The sequence below is a fragment of the Myodes glareolus genome, chromosome 26 (assembly GCF_982192425.1).
Source record: "Myodes glareolus chromosome 26, mMyoGla1.1, whole genome shotgun sequence".
NCBI classification, from domain to species: Eukaryota; Metazoa; Chordata; class Mammalia; order Rodentia; family Cricetidae; genus Myodes; species Myodes glareolus.
The window spans coordinates 19,406,803-19,424,760 of NC_142051.1; the positions used below are offsets into that span (position 1 = coordinate 19,406,803).

Below are 17,958 nucleotides of genomic sequence, written 5' to 3' on the forward strand. Positions count from 1 at the left end.
AAAATGACAGATGTGATGGAGAGAAGAACATCACATGCAGCGTTCCCCGGAAACATGATGATAAGCAATTTGCATCGCTCTTACGTAATGGCTACGTTACCTACTACGATTTGATTAAATGCATGCCTACCTTTCCTGATCCCTCCATCAGAAGTGCACGTGTAATCACCTGTCGTCAACAGGAAACACGTTTCCCCTCTTCTGTTTTTGTCTCTGGTACTAGAGCGTCTGATGGGCAGCCTTTCTGGAGGTGATAGTGGCGGCTCACTTCCTGTACTGTCGTCACCTGATAACACTGGTCACAGCACCACGCCCATTGACAGACAGTGACAGATGAGGAAATGAGACAGGACAAAGCGTTTACAGCAGATGTCTGTAGTCCAGCCTCTCAATATACAGCACACAGTACTCACATCACCGTACTCAGCACATTAAAGAGAATTACACCAAGTAAAATGAAAATGCATTGATAAAGGGAGGAGTGCTCCTTACAAAATTCTGATTCATTTTTGGAATCTAAATGGATATCGGCTTTCACACAGGGGGTATGGACTCAAAATAAATGCAGTAATAAACTTGGACAAATTTACCATGTTGTTTGTTAAACGTTATTCAGACACCGTGAATGGAAATGGGCGACTTAGGAAAAAACTCTTGAGTAGTGACTGGCTGTGCAATTCTTAAGGAGACGTGTTTTTCCTACTTTCCTGAAATTCAATTTCCCACCCCCAAAAAATCTTTACTAAACTAATCCCGAAGCATAAGAACTACCATCCCACTTTGAAGACTCGAAATCATTTTGAGTAAAGCACACAGCAAAGATGTCCTGTGTCCATGAAAGTGTTGTTTACTTCTTCATGCTTGTCAGGAGCTTTCTATATACATCGGCCTGCACCCTGACTTGATATTACAATGTTGAATGGAGAAGCTGTGTCTTCTTTGACCATGGCTTTCTTAAGGGTTCTGCATAAATACACTGAGAGCAGTGTAATAGCAACAACCTCAGCTAAGTTCCCCCTTTCAGATAAATATTCTCAATAGTTGTCAGATATGTGTTGATAGAATTTCCAGATGAAATCCCAAATGCATATAATGACTGCGGATGAAAATTTTAAACAGAAGATTCATCTCCAGACACATTTCTTTGAGTGTTTTCTGTTTTCCTCATAAAAATTTTCAGAAGCTAAGCGGGATCTTGTTTCTAAATGAGACATGAGATCATCCGTGGTGATTATTTTCTCATACAAAAAAATAGTTAAAGTAGCTCTAAAAGAGAGAATATGTTTACTTTAAATTTAAAATTACGCTATTTAAATTGATAATCTAAAAAATACTATATCTTAGTAGGACAAAATAGACAAGCAAGGACTCCCTCTGCCTTGGCTTGGACAGACTGACTCTCAGCTCAGAATCAATCAACTGTATGTTGCCTCTAGTAAATAGGAAGCAAGATTCCAGCAAATGCCGAGCAACAAAATATTCAAAATACAGTTCTAGAAATGAGCAGAGGCCAAGGCACAACACAGTAAGAAATGATTGCTGGAATGAGATGGAGTTTTGTCATTGGTTACCATGGCAGATTACCTGTGCCCTGAACTATGGTGTTTAATTTTTGCGTTATATGTGACTTTATTTCAAGAAAAGAATTAGGTTGCAATATCCTACCTAATTTTAAAATGATAAAACTTTAGTCAGTCTAGAATATTAATAATAATGAGCTTTCTTATTGAAATAGCTCTCTTCCACATCACCTCTTTAGTGTCTAGGCCTTTGATGTGCAAGCATCCGTTCTCCTTAAGTAACTGCTTCTCCTGAATTAGGTTGAGAGGCAGGGTACCATGTGGCAGAGGTAAAGCTGAGACAAACACAGCAAGCCAAATGAGATGAAGGTGAACATTTTGATGATGAAGAATGGGAAATGGTTAAGGTCATACCATCACATCATGCCGAGAAACAAAGAAACATTGGCACAGAAGCAACAAATGGGCGAAAGAAAATATTGGCTCTATCAGCAGAGGTCATTCCCACCAATATCAGAAACCCCCACGACCAGCTCTGCAGACCCAAATGTAGAAATGCTACAGTTTAATTATCTATAAGCCTCACAAACACACATTTTAGGAGAAGTTAAAACTGAAAACTCATGTATATTTACAGCTACCCTCTACCGATAGGATACACTGGTCCATAAAGTATTACGTGGTCCACATTTAAAATCATGCCTTACCTGATCTGTTATGTTCCAGAAGCCGGTTTTCTTTACCCAGACACGTGTCACTCTGGGTACTGTTGCAAGCCATATTTAACTCTGTCTTGCAAAACGTAGGTGAGCTTGCCAGAGGCGCCGGAGGAATGTGCTTCTTTCTTTTCCTCGGAAGTTTCTGCTTCGCCATTGCCAAGGAGTAGTACATTCCGAAATTGTTGACAATGACGGGCACGGGCATGGCTATTGTCAGCACTCCAGCCAGAGCACATAAGGCCCCCACTAGCATCCCTGACCACGTTTGAGGGTACATATCCCCGTAGCCTAACGTCGTCATAGTCACCACAGCCCACCAGAAACCAATGGGGATGTTTTTGAACTGGGTGTGCTCACTAGCTGAGGGGTCGTTCGGCTGCGCTCCCACTCGTTCGGCATAGTAGATCATCGTGGCAAATATCAAAACTCCTAGAGCCAGGAAGATGATGAGCAGCAAAAATTCATTGGTGCTGGCACGAAGAGTGTGTCCAAGCACCCTCAAGCCTACAAAATGGCGGGTGAGCTTGAAGATTCTCAGGATCCTCACAAACCTAACCACCCTGAGGAAGCCAAGCACATCTTTAGCAGCTTTGGAGGAGAGCCCACTGAGTCCCACTTCTAAGTAGAAAGGGAGGATGGCCACAAAGTCAATGATGTTCAAGAGGTTTTTGATGAATTCAAGTTTATTGGGTGAAAACACAATACGAACTAAAAATTCAAAAGTAAACCACACCACACACACTCCTTCTACATACGTCAAGGCAGGATCCGTTTCGATTTCATACTGGAGAACGGCGCTTGTGCCGTTGATGACTGGCTCTGTCTTGTTTTTAACAATATTGAAAGCTTCGTGAGTCTCCAGGCAAAAGGTCGTGATGGAAACCAAGATGAAGAATAAAGAAGCAAAAGCAATAAACTGCAGAAAGAAAGAAACAGAAATGCACAGTGACCTGAACCATCACAGATGTATATCTTTATCCAAACGGCAGTGATCACTGGCAACCAAAAGGATAACGGAATATTTGGGGATGTTACTTGGGATGGTTCTAAAAAGCTAACCAGGCCAGACCGGTAAGGTTCTCCAAACTCTTGTCTTTGCTCACAAATAGACAAAGCTTTACCTTTTGCTTTGTGAAGGAGGGAAAACTGTGAAGAAACCATAAAAGTTATCTCAGAACAATTTTTGATGACAATAGTCTGAAAAAGAAAACCAAAATTGTGACAATAGCTCCAATTTTGACAATTGCCTATGACCTAGACATTTTAAAACACGGCTTATAACTGCAGATGTAAGGCAGATTACACGCTTGGGAATTTAGAAATCATGCAAATGCAGCTGTCAGCTTCTACTTATCAATAAAGTGTTTTGGGTATCATGCATATGAATATGAGAGGAATACCAAGTGTACAATGATACGCTGAAGGTAGAGCCTACCCAATTCAGTAAGTCTGGGTGGAGGGCAAACTCAATCAACATTAATTAAAGGAGAGAAGCTGACTTAGGGAGGCAATTAGAATACAATTATCTTCCTAGACTTAAAATAACAACTTGAAAATGCTGACGTAATACGTTATAAAGCTAGTTTTTCAAAATCGATGATTCCATTTCTTTAGTTAATGATACGTGAACGCATATGCACCCACAAGCGCAGATTAATCCTAAGAACGCCCAGGTATATAGTTCTGGCTAGACTCACACACTGTTGAACTGATTGACACCGATCTGCACAACAGCACTACCACTAGCCCATTTTCTGATTCAGGAATATCAAGTCAGGCTATTTACAACCTTTCTTTTTCTAAGTAAGTTTGAATAAAGTGATCAGTTCAGACAGTAACGTGCCAAATTTAGCCCCAACATGCAGGCTTTTAAGTTATCGAATTCCAATAGGGAGAATACAAATTGTTGAAACCCTTTTCCCTAGCCTGGGGTCACACAGTTCTTAATACTACAGATCTGAACATTTGAAATGCAGGTGTTGGATTGAAGGGCACTGCTGTCCTTCACTGGAGGCACTGCAGCGTAGCTGAGGCCTCTAGTACTCTTTTGGAATGTCTCAGAAGCCACACTTGCTGAACGAGCAAGCTGTTCCTTTCATCAAGAGTGGAATTACCAGGAGAAAGAAACGGTAGGCAAGCAGGAGTTCTTAGTTGAACATAATGGACCAGTTCCAATATCCCATCTGTGCCCCGACAGTTGTTCTTCAAGCATGGCTGCCACTGAGAAGGGCTGAGCTGCATTTCAAGAAAATTGACCCCCTTCTCTTAATTCAATAAACTTGCGGTGACATCACAAAAAGACTAATCAATGTGACTGTCCTCCTTAGATAATCACCCCAAATTAAAGACTTTCATGGGTAATCTGAGCACACCCATCACACAACATTGAACAAATCTCACATCTACAGCACTCACCTGATCCCTATGCAAATCTTCCAAGCACTCTTGGCTTTGGCATTATAATCCAGCTGTTCAGTCTTACAGGACATTTGAGATGTTAACTTATTCCATTTCACTTTCTCATTTCATGTACAAATAAATATACACCTCCGTTCAGTCAATTGTTGCAAACTAAGTACCACGACAGCTTTACATACACTAAACAATGATGTGCCGTAGCTATGTGTGATTGGTAATTGATTTGGAACCACATCCTTCCTGTAGCTCTAGATTTGAAAGTTGTATTTGTTTCTGATTGAATGGGAAACTGTTTGTTGTTAGAGTCTTGCACATATGTTGCTACTTTTCTCCTTTCCCTCTCCTCCCCACCCCCATACCCATAAGGCCATTCTGTCCCCTGCACTTCACAGTAGGCATAATATTAGCATGCAGAGTCTACGATCTAGCAATTAAGCTGTAGTTTTATGTTCTGTTTCTACACATCTTCAGGAAGCACTCTCTTCAGTGGACACTGGAATCTTAAATGGCACTATTGCATGAGGCAGTCTAATAGTTTCACCTTTCAGAAAGTCCTAGTGTGCCTGCCACATCCAAACAACAAAAAAGAGTTCTATAATATGCATTGATGATTGTCAAAAAAAAGTAGTACTTTTATAATTGGGCGTTTCTCTGTTATACCATCGCTCACGCATGCATGCATACAGCATATTAGATGCTTCTGTTTGCCAGGCCTCAGGTAAAGCTTTTAATTTAATAGCAGTTAATGGGACAGAAACCACTGAGGAATTCACAGTGCACTGAGGATACAGACATGAAATTCCTTAAATACACAAAAGATCTGTAATTGTAGTTGTCATATGTCCAGTAAAGAAAAATATATGAGATTTTGAAAGGATAAACATGAACTATATTTGGGGTGACTGAGACCTTTGCTCACAGTCATAAATGAAGGATGAAGTCAACTTCAAAGAAAGGAAAAATTTTAAAGCCATGTAAGAAGCTTACAAAATCATTCTCTGGTTGTTTGATTGGAGAATGGATATCATAGCTATGGCTAGCCTTGAATTCTCTATGTGGGTCACCATGACTGTGAATCCAACCCCCAAGTGCTAGGATTACAGGCTAGCACCATCAAGCCTTGTTTTTGCAGTAGTAGAGATCAAACTCCAGGCTTTATGCATGGTAGGAAATTGTTCTACCTACTGAGCTATGTCTCCAGCCAATTGTTGTTGTTGTTATTTTTCTTTCTTAACTGATGATTGGTAACAATACCACAAGAGTTGCAGGTTTTCCAAATCTGCCAACAGTGTATGGACTATCATTTATAGAACCCATCAAGCAGAGGGACTGTCTTTGTAAAGGTTAATCCATGTCTCTCAGGAAATGTTATTAAGTAGAAATAATACCCAGGCTTTGAAAACAGCGACAAAGTGACTTTAGATCAGTGGATCTCAACAGTCCAAATGTTGTGGCCCTATGATACAGTTTTTCATGTTGTGCTGATCCCCAGCCACAAAATTATTTACCATATAACTGCAATTGTGCTACTGTTATAAATTATAATGTCAATACCTGTGCTTTCCTTTGGTCTTAGGCAAACCCTGTGAAAAGTTATTCAACACCCAGAGGGGATCACAACCCCCAGATTGACAACCATAGCTTTAGAGACACTTAATTTCTAATAGTACCATTTGAGCTTCTTATTCCATATAATTCACTTGCTTGAAACTACTGTGTGAATTTGAGACAACGTGGAAATAGAAAATGGATGGTAAAGTGATTTTTTTATTTGAAACGTACATTATTTTAGTAAACTTTTTAAAATACAATTATTTCCTCAAAATGCTCTTAGAATACAGTGTTTATTTGCATTGAAGCATTTGTCTTTGGAAACAAATTATGTTACCTACCCCTGTTCCTAAATCCTCTGAAAAATACACAAAACTATGAATTCCTTATTTTCTACAACCATGGGATATCAGACTTCCTTCTCCAAGGAGAAGAAATTAACATTTAACAAGGTTCCCAGGTGATTAATATGCATATTAAAAACTGAAAAACAATTTCTTGTGTGTTTTTCAGAAAAAAAAGAAACAAATTATCTAATGAGTTGGAATAGTCTTCAATGTATAAACATCCATCCATATTCTTAATAAAACTCCCTGGAGGCTTACTAATAATAAACATTTACCAGCTCGATAGAAACATGTCTGGATGTTTATGTCTAATTTGATGGAATTCTGCTTTTCTCCAAAAATACTTTCGAGCCAAGAAGCCATCTGAACAACCTATAAATGCTAACAAGGTGAAAACATAAAGCTTTGGAGCCAAGCAACTGCATGGAACTAGCAATATTCGTGTCACCATTATTTTAAGAACCATAAAAAAAGGGGGTGGAGAGATGGTGCAACAGTTAAGAGCACTGGATGCTCTTCTAGAGGACTTTGGTTCAGTTCCCAGCACCTATATGGCTGTTCGCAATCATCTGTCAGTAGATCTAATATCCTCTTGGTTTCTGGGAGCGCCGTACGCAAGTGGTGCACAAACATAACTGCTTCCCAAAATCCCATACGCATAAAATAAATGTAAAGGTTAAAAAACTTAAATGACTATAATGAGAACTTAGATGCTGCTTCCGCCAAAAGCATCTGCAGATGCCCGAGGAATAACTAAAAGCAAGATGAAAGTTGGCATCACTGTCTTTCCGTGTGAGTCATGTTCCTCTGCAGTCACCATGGATTCCAGGAACAACAGGTTTGCACAATAAAAAAATCTTGTAATGAGTTGAAATCACTACCCAGGCTGCATCGACTTCCTTTTCTCCTAATAAGACCCACGTGACCAACCATGAGGCGATTATGATCAACCTGATCACAGTCTGATCAAGACTGCTTGAATATACAGACTACTTGACACCCTCGCCCCTGTTCCTCTTGATATTTAAACTTAAAGCTCCTAAATACCAACACAGGACCATTTCCTCACCTCCACAAAACTGTCATCCTGTTTTGAGTACCTTTCCTGATTTTCACACATTCTTTATTTCCATTTGACATTTATGGGAGTGCTTCTTTTGGGGTCCCCAGAATTGAGTCGTTGGCCTAGGATTCCACAGCTGAACCACACCATGATTTTGTATTCCACATCAATTTTTATTGCTCTATCACAGCTGTGTGTAGCTTTCACTTTTGGGTATGTTATAAATCTGCTGGAGTGTGGTACCACTGATGTTGTAAAACACTGACTCCCAATGATATACTGCTGTATTCACAGATCAGTGCCTTGCTCACTTGTCATCGGTGCAGAGATCCACAGCCAGACATTATGAGAGAAACAGAGAGTCTTAATTGGAGGTCTTCTTTGGGTCCCTCCCCTCAGAAATCAGGGGATCCCATGGAAGAGAAGGAGAAATGATTTGTAGGAGTCAGAGGGGATGGAGGACACCAGGAGAACATGGCCCACCAAATCAGCTAAGCACTGCTCACATGGGCTCAGAGATTGAAGAGGCAAATACTGGGCCTACATGGGTCTGTACCTAGTTCTCTGTGTATATGCTGTGGCTGTTAGCTTGGTGTTTTTGTGGGACTCCTCAAACTGGGAGAGGAAGTTTTTCTGACTCTTGCCTGCTCTTGGAACACTTTACCTCTTTCCTTGCCCAGCCTCGATATGAGGGCTTTTGTCTTGTCTTACTGTGTCTTGTTTTGTCCTGTTTGGCAGTTGTCTCTAGGGGGCCTGATCATTTCTGTGGAGGAAACAAAGGGGAGTGGATTCTATGAGACAGGAAGTGAAGAGGAGTTGGGAGACAGGGAGGAAGGTGGAACTGTGCATGGGAGGTAATGAATGAGAGAAGAATCTATTTCAAAGAATGAATGAATAAACTTTAGCATAAAGAGGGACATCTATTTTAGAGGTAGATAAGTGTTATGTCTACTTAAAATCAGAAAGACAAACAATCTTTTTTAAATCATTTAAAAGTTAAAGTCCACACATGAAGTAAAATGAGAGAGCTGTAAGAGAGCAGTGTGCTATATGCCATGAGAGGAGTTGTCTTCTGCCTGCTTGAGAGTAGAGAATGCTTGAGAGGGCAGATGCTGAAGTTTGAGAAAAAGGGGAAAGGGCAAAATCACGAAGGAGGAGCATAAATTAGTGATGCAAATGAAATAATACGTGCACAGGCTCACCTGTAGAAATCTGGACAGGCACCGACGGTATGGCAGCTTAAGATAACACTACCTCTGTTTACCATTAGCCAAAACCTACTAATTCTGCTTTAACTCATGAAGGCAATGGGCCTTTGTGATGACAATAAGAGGTGTGTGTGAGTGGGGTGGGGGGGATCATCTGTGTGACAAGACAGCCAGAGAAGTTCAAACACAGAGCAGAATACTCAGTGAGGGCCAACGACATCAGATATCCGTGAAAATCTTAAGAGAGTAGGCTGTCTCCTGTGGGATAAGGAGAGGCTTGGTTTATTAGGAGTTTAGTTTACATATCAAACGAATGGATGATGCTAGGAGCTCTGAAGATCGCAATCACCCAGAGGCAAACATTGGCTGCATTAGTAACAGATTGACGTGAGTTATCTGAACTTCATGCGAAGCTCTTTGGGTACAGGAATAAAAAAAATGTCTTCTTTTCTGGCTCATTGAATAGAGCTGAAATGGTCAAAAGGGAAGTTAGAGTGAAGATTAGAATATTAAGAAAAACAAATTAAAGGGAAAGAAATTTGGGAGGAGATAATTGGTTTTTCTCCCCTCCACTGAGCTGGACAGTCATTACGAACTGGAATTATGTGATATCCATTTTCTAATCTCCGACTCCTGGTGCCTAGATGGTCAGTAGAGATGAAACTATGAGGGGAAGGAAGGAAGAGTGAGGAACAAATGATCGGAAAACATAAGGTGCAATTCAATTTCTTTGGGGATTGAAATGTTAATTTAAAAGAACTAGCAGAAATCAAACAATGAGATAATTGAAGGAAATGGTCAAATTTACAACAGAAGTCAATCAACAAGGTCCATTTCCCCCCCAAATGTTTCTAGCAGGGTCTTCCATCCATCCTGCTAATAGAATGTGTCTGAGGGAGGAATCGGGAAACATCACGTTGCCATTTCTCTTGCTTTCCCATTATGATGACGCCACAGACTCCCAAGGCATTTAATGAAAATAAAATTACTCAAGGTAAATAATTCAAGTGTTAGAAAGCTTTCAGACAAGGTGTGTCATGCCGACCGGATTCAGAGAATTGGTGCAAAATTCCAGGAAGCTCCAGAATGAAACTACCCCTTTTAAAAAATTGAGTTGTGAGTCTAATGCATATAGACGATTCTTCCTCCCACCTAATGTCCATAGCTATGAAAAGTGGTCAGTGCTTCCTGCTGTATCAGGCCGTGAGGAGCAAGTCCTCAGAGTCTGGGAAAGGCATGGATCATATCAGTTTACCCAACACACACACACACACACACACACACAGACAGACAGAGAGAGAGAGAGAGAGAGAGATTTGAAAAAAAGAGAGTCTATTCTTACTTTCATCATTTTCTCTTTCCCATTAGTATCAAAGTAAATGAAATTGGGTTCTAGTAGCTTACTCATAAATGTCAAGCTTTCCAGTTTATTGTTTCTTATCTTGGCTCCTATAACGTATGGCTATTGATGTGATTTTTTTTCACATTTTTAAAAAAAATTCAATTTAATGTAACTTGCTCCAAGTATGGGATTTATGTATTTTGCCGTCACCTGACCAAGAGCATGAAGTGGGTGTTTGGTTCCTGATATTAACTCAATAGAAAGACAGATTTTTAAATATGTTGGTGGACGGTGCCAGAGTTCCAATAGTCCCAAAGCAGAATCTGTCACTTCGTTCAGCTAATAATTAATGATCAGAAAACCTCATCTGTAATAGAAACCTTCCAGGGGAACTTGTTATGAAGAAAATAAGATCAGTCTTACTAAGTCAATCGGACAAGTGAGTGCTTGAAAATGGACATTAAGGGGGATTTTATTATGTGAATTTAATACATAACAGAATTTCTCATATGCTAATTCCAAGTGAAATGTATATGTTTTAATTTACGAGCTAAGGACATTGCACGTTTTCAAATTGGGAATACCACACTTCTATTACGTATTTCTTTCTTAAATAAATGACATAAAGACAGGAAAAGAACAAGAACATCCAGGACCATGGTATGAGATGCTCATAGAGCCCCAGATACAGTAGTTGCCCCTACAGAAACCTGTTGTGTTAAATTTTTATATTAAACACAGGTAGAATACATTCATATGGGTGTGCAAGTAGCTAGCATTTGTATTTTGAAAGATGCACAGGTACACGAGTTGGTGGTATGCCCATAATATAGTATTAAATAATGGCAAAGGTAAACATTTATTTAAGTGAGATAATCCCAAATAATAATAATGTTAAAATAAAACCAAATGGCACAATCATATACAGTATAATTCTGTTTCTTTATGTACACCTGAGGAAACAAATGAACAGAAATACTGTGTTTTAATAGCAGTATTACATGTGCATCAGGGAGTAGCATTGGATCAGGTGTTACTTGTAGAGACTCTTGTCTGAATTTAGATCCTCATAGAATAATTTTAATTGCATGTTACCAGTTTAATTTTAAAATAAAATTTAAATAAGACAAGAGCTAAGAATATTAAATTTAGTGTTTAAAACCAGATCGCTCTGAATATTTTTTTGGTTTTATTAGTCAACGCTTATACAGCAGAATGCTTTTCTTTGCTCCTACAGCATCTTATCAGTAGATGCTCTTGGTAGTACACGTATTCAAGTCTTACGCACAGCTTTACCATAATTAACAAGGGTGACGTGCTTCTCCCAGTACTATGGTCTTGAAGAAGACAAAGCAAACCTCCTTCATTAGTGAGTCTCCACTTAAGAGTCATCCAGACAGGAGGAGCTAGGCCCTCAAGTCTCCTGTTCCTATGGAGAACTGAGAATAGCTTGAGCTTCTCCTCAGGCTGGAGACATCAAGCTTGCGTCATCCACGTTTTCCCATTTAAAAATAGAACTCCAGGCTTTTGCGAACTCATAGGAAAGCTAATCACACATCGGTAGAGCCTCTGTATATGCTTATCAAGTTCAGACATCAGAGGAGATGATTACGTTTCAGGCATCTATTTATAAGCATGTATATGACGTGTAACACAAATACCTTTCTATGTATGGCATACATACAAAGTACAGATTATATAAAGAAATTATTACACTATGAATATAGGACTGGGAATTAATGTGACATAATTTAACACCCATTATTCAAACAAGAAAATATTATCAGGTATTGGCTTGACAATTAACATTCATGTATGCTCTAATAATATATATTTTCATCTTTTTTAATATTTTTATACAATTTGAATATACAACATTCTATTTATATTTTTATTTCAGACTAATTTTAATGTAATCTTAATTGGTTAAAGTCTGTTTAGATATGAATATAATTTAGGAAGATACAAGCAAGGGAGCTTTGCATGATTGATTAATATTATTGCAATAGATTCTGGCATACAGTCATGTAATGAGCATTGAAAATCATCCATTATGAGGCACACACAGCACAATTTTAGTTTTGTAAGTCTCATAATAAGACTTAAAGTATTTTCTATTTTTGTTCATAAAAATAATTTTTAAATGCTTATCTATACTAAGGTAAAAACTGCCACTTCTTACTTGTATGATTTAAAAGCTGTGTTCCATAAATTCATGACACTAGCCAGACTTTCAGTTTCTAATTTCATTTATTGAAAACACATCTCCAAATTTCCATCTTCAATATAATATGTGTGTGAATTGAATTTGAATGAAATTTATGCCCTGGCAATGCTGAAGCATGCATGGGCAGCCCGTATGCAACAGTTCTGTTGAACTTGTCCACATTGGGTTTCATGGTCTAAGTTGATGAGGACGACTGACCAGATCTCTTCCTCAAGAGGGCACCAGATCTTATTACTGATGGTCGTGAGCCACCATGTGGTTGTTGGGAACTAAACTCAGGACCTTTGGAAGAGCAGGCAGTTCTCTTAATCATTGATCCAGTGAGAACTTGTGTTTTTTTCAGGCTTTTTATTATTATTATTAAAAATTTTCACCTCCTCCCCTCCTCCCATTTCCTTTCCCTTCCCTCCATTCCCCCTCCCCCTCCCTCTCCAGTCCAAAGAGCAGTCAGGGTTTCCTACCCTGTGGGAAGTCCAAGGTCCTCTTCCCCACATCCAGTTCTAGGAAGGTGAGCATCCAAACAGACTAGGTTCTCCCAAAGCCAGTACATGCAGTAAAATCAAAACCCAGTGCCATTGTCCTTGTCCAGTGCCATTGTCTCAGTCAGCCCTCCTTGTCAGCCACGTTCAGAGAGTCCGGTTTGATCACATGCTTCATCATAGAACCCTCATCTGGCGATGGATGGAGATAGAGACAGAGACTCACATTGGAGCACTGGACTGAGCTCCCAAGGTCCTTATGAGGAGCAGAAGGAGAGAGAACATGAGCAAGGAAGTCAGGACCATGAGCGGTGCGTTCACCCACTGAGACGGTGGGACTGATCTAAAGGGAGCTCACCAAGGCCAGCTGGACTGGAGCTGATGGAGCATGAGATCTTGTGTTTTAAGAGAATCAGTTTGTCTTGGGATGAAATCACCTACCCCATCACAATCTAGGATTTGACATCTGGATCATGGATTTTGTAGCACACAGGGGCCCCATTGACTAGTCAGTACAAATGAGGATCTCCCATTCTGCTGCCTTCCTGCAGGCATCCTGAATTGTGTCTGGGGTTAGCTGATACTACATTCCACTTTGTCCTCTGATTAAAAGCCATGTACACTTTTTCATATACTTGTCAGTTCTCCATGGAAGACACAGGGAAGTTTGGCGTGTGCCACAAAAACAGTAATGTAGTCTGGGGAAATTACAATCTGGTTACAAGAAGCATATTAATTAAAATCCAGAAGTGACCAGTTGGCAATGAATGGAGAGGCACCAGGGATGGGCATTAGTGTTGATTTCCTTCACTAGAGGAACAGATCATGAACTGTGGTCTATGGAATGTTAATGGTCCTTAGACCTTTTGGGGGGGGTTCACAAACAATAGCAAGTTTTGAATCGATATTAAGAAATTATATTTAATTTTTCTCTCATTGCCATACTAGTTTAGTGGATTTTTTTCAGAAATTCAGGATATTGTATCTCAACAAATTGACTGCAGAATCAGGCAAAAGAATCTTAAAATAATTGTCTTCTATCAAACCAAATAGGAAAGATATTTGAAAAAGTAGAAAAAATACTATTCTGTTTATTTTATTCTTGCACTTTCAGAATTAGTTTTCCTTTTAAGATCTTTATTTTTCAATGAAAATACTTACAATACTGGGCAGTTTCTAGTTGAAGAAAAACACTGACTCCCAGAACTTTTATAAATCAATGAAAGGACAAACTAGTCTCAAAGTCTCCACATACACAACACAGATGACACCTTTATTAGATTATAAACAACATGTACTTACTATGCCAAGATAATTTTACAAATGTGAACATTTGGGCTCTGATCTAAGGATTTCTGAGAATCACTGAATTTTGAATAAACCACAAAAAAGCCCACTGCCCAACCACTGGGGTTTATTTGAAATGAATTGATCTCATTTCCTTTTTCGAGTCCAGCAACATCCAAGGTTAAAATAGCAACCTAACGTCAATCTTCACCTGACACTTTGTGATCCATAATCTTTATTTTCAAGACAATAACACTCTTCGCATTGAGTTGCCACTGGAAATATGAAGACAATCAAAACAGGTGCTTACAAATTTTTGTATTGAAACTCTGATAGACAGCAAAGCACACCTCAATGTGCTGTTCAAGTTTGCTTTCTCATTATATACGTTCTTCATGTTTTGAATACTCTATTTCCAATTAGCCAAAAAGGCATGACTACTCACTTTCTTTCCTCAATGCCTACATCTGTTGAATCACTAAATCCCATAAATCCTGACTCTAAATATCTACGACATTGTGGAGTCAAGGGCTTAGCTTCTAATTTGCCTTTAATTGCCTTTTCTACATTACTTGGAAAAAGCGTTCCTTTAAAGAAACAAATGTGATTCTGCCCATCTGTTCAAAATAGTTCAATAGCTTCTAATTACTTGCTAACCCATAATATTCTTAACCTAGTCTTCAAAATCCTTCTTCACATGGACCTTCTTAATCTACCCTTCCCACTGTGAATACCACCAACTCTGCAAATAGCCAGTCCTGTTCACACAGTTCTTTTCCCTCTCAATACAGTTGTTTTCTTTGTATGGCTAGTAAAGAAATGCACAGAATTTAAGATTCAACTCTGGTCATTAAAAGATCCCTGATTAAAAAGGCACAAGCAGGCTCTTTTGTCAGTTCTTCCTTCGTCTCTCTACTACAGCACTCATTTTTTCCATAACTTTTATGCTTTCTCAGAGTAATTTAAATTTGCTTTCATAGCCAGGCAGTGATGGTGCACACCTTTAATCCCCACACTCGGCAGTCAGAGGCAGGCAGGCAGATCTCTGTGAGTTCGAGGCCAGCCTGGTCTACAAGAGCTAGTTCCAGGACAGACTCCAAAAGCTGCAGAGAAACCATGTCTTAAAAAACCACCTTCATCTGGCGATGGATGGAGATAGAGACAGAGACACATATTGGAACACTGGACTTAACTCCCTAGGTCCAAATGAGAAGTAGAAGGAGGGAGAACGTGCGCAAGAAAGGCAGGACCAGAGAATTCACAACAAATGAACTTCGAATGGCCAAAAGGCACTTAAGGTCATGCTCAACCTCCTTAGCGATCAGGGAAATGCAAATCAAAACAACTTTGAGATATCATCTTTCACCTGTCAGAATAGCCAAACTCAAAAACACCAATGATAGCCTATGCTGGAGAGGATGTGGAATGAGGGGAGCACTCATCCATTGTTGGTGGGAATGCAAACTTGTGCAGCCACTGTGGAAATCAGTGTGGCGGTTTCTCAGGAAACTGGGAGTCAACCTCCCTCAGGACCCAGCAATTCCACTCTTGGGAATATACCCAAGAGATTCCCTAACAAGGCCAGCTGGACTGGGACTGAACGAGCATGTGATCAAACCAGAGTCTCTGAATGTGGCTGACATGGGGGCTGACTGAGAAGCCATTGACAATGGCACTGGGTCTTGTTTTGTCTGCATGTACTGGCTTTTTGGTTTGGATGCTCACCTTCCTAGACCTGGAGAGAGAGGGGAGGAACCTGAACTTCCCACAGGGCAGGAAACCCTGACTGCTCTTAGGACTGGAGAGGGTGGAGGAGAGGGAGTGGAGGGGAGGAGGAGAGGGAGTGGGGGGAATGGGAAAGTATGGGAGGGAGGGGAGGAAGTGGAAATTTTTATAAACAAACAAATAAATAAATTTGAAAAAATAAGAAAAAAGAAAAAAAGAAAAACCAAAATAAATAAATAAATAGATTTGCTTTCGTGCTAATTGTGTTGAGGCAAGTAAGTGGTCAGAAAGGATGCTAAAGGCTGTGGTCATGTCAAGCATAAAACCACATTCATCCTGCTTCCTTTTTTCCCAACTAGCCATTTCCTCCAAATAGATTTTTTTTAATTAACTAGTTATTTTTTACCTACCAATCCCAGTTCCTCCTACCTCTTCTCCTCCCATTCCTACCTTTCCTCCCTCCCCACCTTCCATGAATTCCTCAGAGAAGTTAAGGTCTCCCCTGTAAAGTCAACTATGACCTCCAGGTCCCTTCACTGAGGCAGGGCCAAGGATTCTCCCCTTCCCCTCTGTGCCTAGGCTGAGCCAGGTATCTCTTTTCAGAGAATGGGCTCTACAAAGTCAGTTCATGCATTAGGGTTAGATTTTTAAGAAGGCTCATGGAAACAAAGTAAACAATGTCATAGGATGAAAAATGTTAGTCGTGAAGAGAAGAGAAGAGAAGAGAAGAGAAGAGAAGAGAAGAGAAGAGAAGAGAAGAGAAGAGAAGAGAAGAGAAGAACAGGGTATATAAGAATGGGACATTGTCAGGGTTCCTAGGGAAGTCAATGCTAGAGATGTGATGGGAAATGAACATGTAACCTCTTGAGGGAAGGAATAACAATGTCATGTGATCCAGAGTCCCAAAAAAAGATATAAAAAGGCATACTGAATGAGATAATCCACTGGCGGCGTCTATCAAAACATTTTTGTGTAACGTAAAATAAAGCAAAACTTACAAGGATTGAAAAACTACTTGGTACAAAGAAGTGTATGCGTCAAGTGCATGAATACACACATGTTACTGTGCACACAACCGTACATAAAAATCAGCACAGGCCATCACATTTCATTTGCTTGTTCTTTCCTAAAACTAAACATGTTAATTCTTACATAAAACTACACAGATGATGTCAGTGTCTGGTCCCATTTTTGGGTTTAAACTTTCGGGATTAGTGTAAAATAATCTTGTTTCTGAATGTCAAATGTTCCTGAATACTATGACAAGAATTGTCGAAATAATCATCTTTTTAATGTAACCCAACACAGAGCCATAGTATCTATGTATTATTTGTAATTGCTATTGACCAAATTCCTTGCGTTCGAACTGTCTGTTGAACTAAGGGCATCAGGAAAGTAAGAAATTCAGGAGTGTGCCACTGGTAAGGATACTGCAAAAATGTGAAAAAAAACCTGCAATGACTTTACAGGGCCAGTAGCAATGCCATCTTGATGTAAGAAGAGAAATAATGTTAAAAACCAAGATGCATTTTTAAGTCCTAAAATGATACTAATAACAATATCCACATACAAAACTCAGTGGACATATCCCTTTAAGAATAAAGTTTTTATTTCATTAAATCTTCTGGACAAATAGTAAGCAAATTGCTGTAATACCATCTTACAGAGAACCAAACTGAGGTTTGGTAAGTAGAATAAAGCTGTCTGCATTGTAATCTGTATATTATCTCTAACTGTGTCTTTTTCAGCAATAGTTTTCCACTCTGCTGCAGAGAAAGGCTTGGAACACAAATGCTACAATATCCTTGTAAGTAGTATTTTATTCACATATGCAAAGATGCACATATTAAACTTTGGTTGTTGATAGTTATATCCATAATAAAGGATATAATAAAACTGGAAGAATGAAAGTCCTACACTTTTCTTCCCCAACTTGTGGATTCTTCAAAGTCCTTATAAAGTAGAAGTATGATAGCCAAATGTTTGCTGGCCGTACGTGGAGCCAACTAAGGTAATGCACTTGTGAATAAACAGAAGTGGATATTTGAGCACTAAAAACTGGAAAACTATAT

At 39.4% G+C, this 17,958-nt stretch overlaps 1 protein-coding gene across 10 annotated transcripts in view; it reads right to left on the reverse strand.

Annotated features, from left to right (window-relative positions):
* The window catches only part of Kcnc2 (potassium voltage-gated channel subfamily C member 2), a 180,046-nt gene that overhangs the window by 7,392 nt on the left and 154,696 nt on the right, over positions 1-17,958 (reverse strand). For 6 of the 10 annotated variants that reach the window (XM_085683372.2, XM_085683373.2, XM_085683374.2 and 3 more), the window contains exons 3-4: positions 2,228-3,155; positions 131-295 (exon numbers count right to left, since the gene is read on the reverse strand). In XM_085683372.2, coding sequence (XP_085539498.1) covers positions 131-295; positions 2,228-3,155 — 1,093 coding nt within the window. Of the gene's footprint in view, positions 1-130; positions 296-1,751; positions 1,856-2,227; positions 3,156-17,958 lie in introns of all 10 variants that reach the window. The other 4 variants (XM_048418604.3, XM_085683375.2, XM_048418605.3 and 1 more) reach the window with 1 other exon arrangement.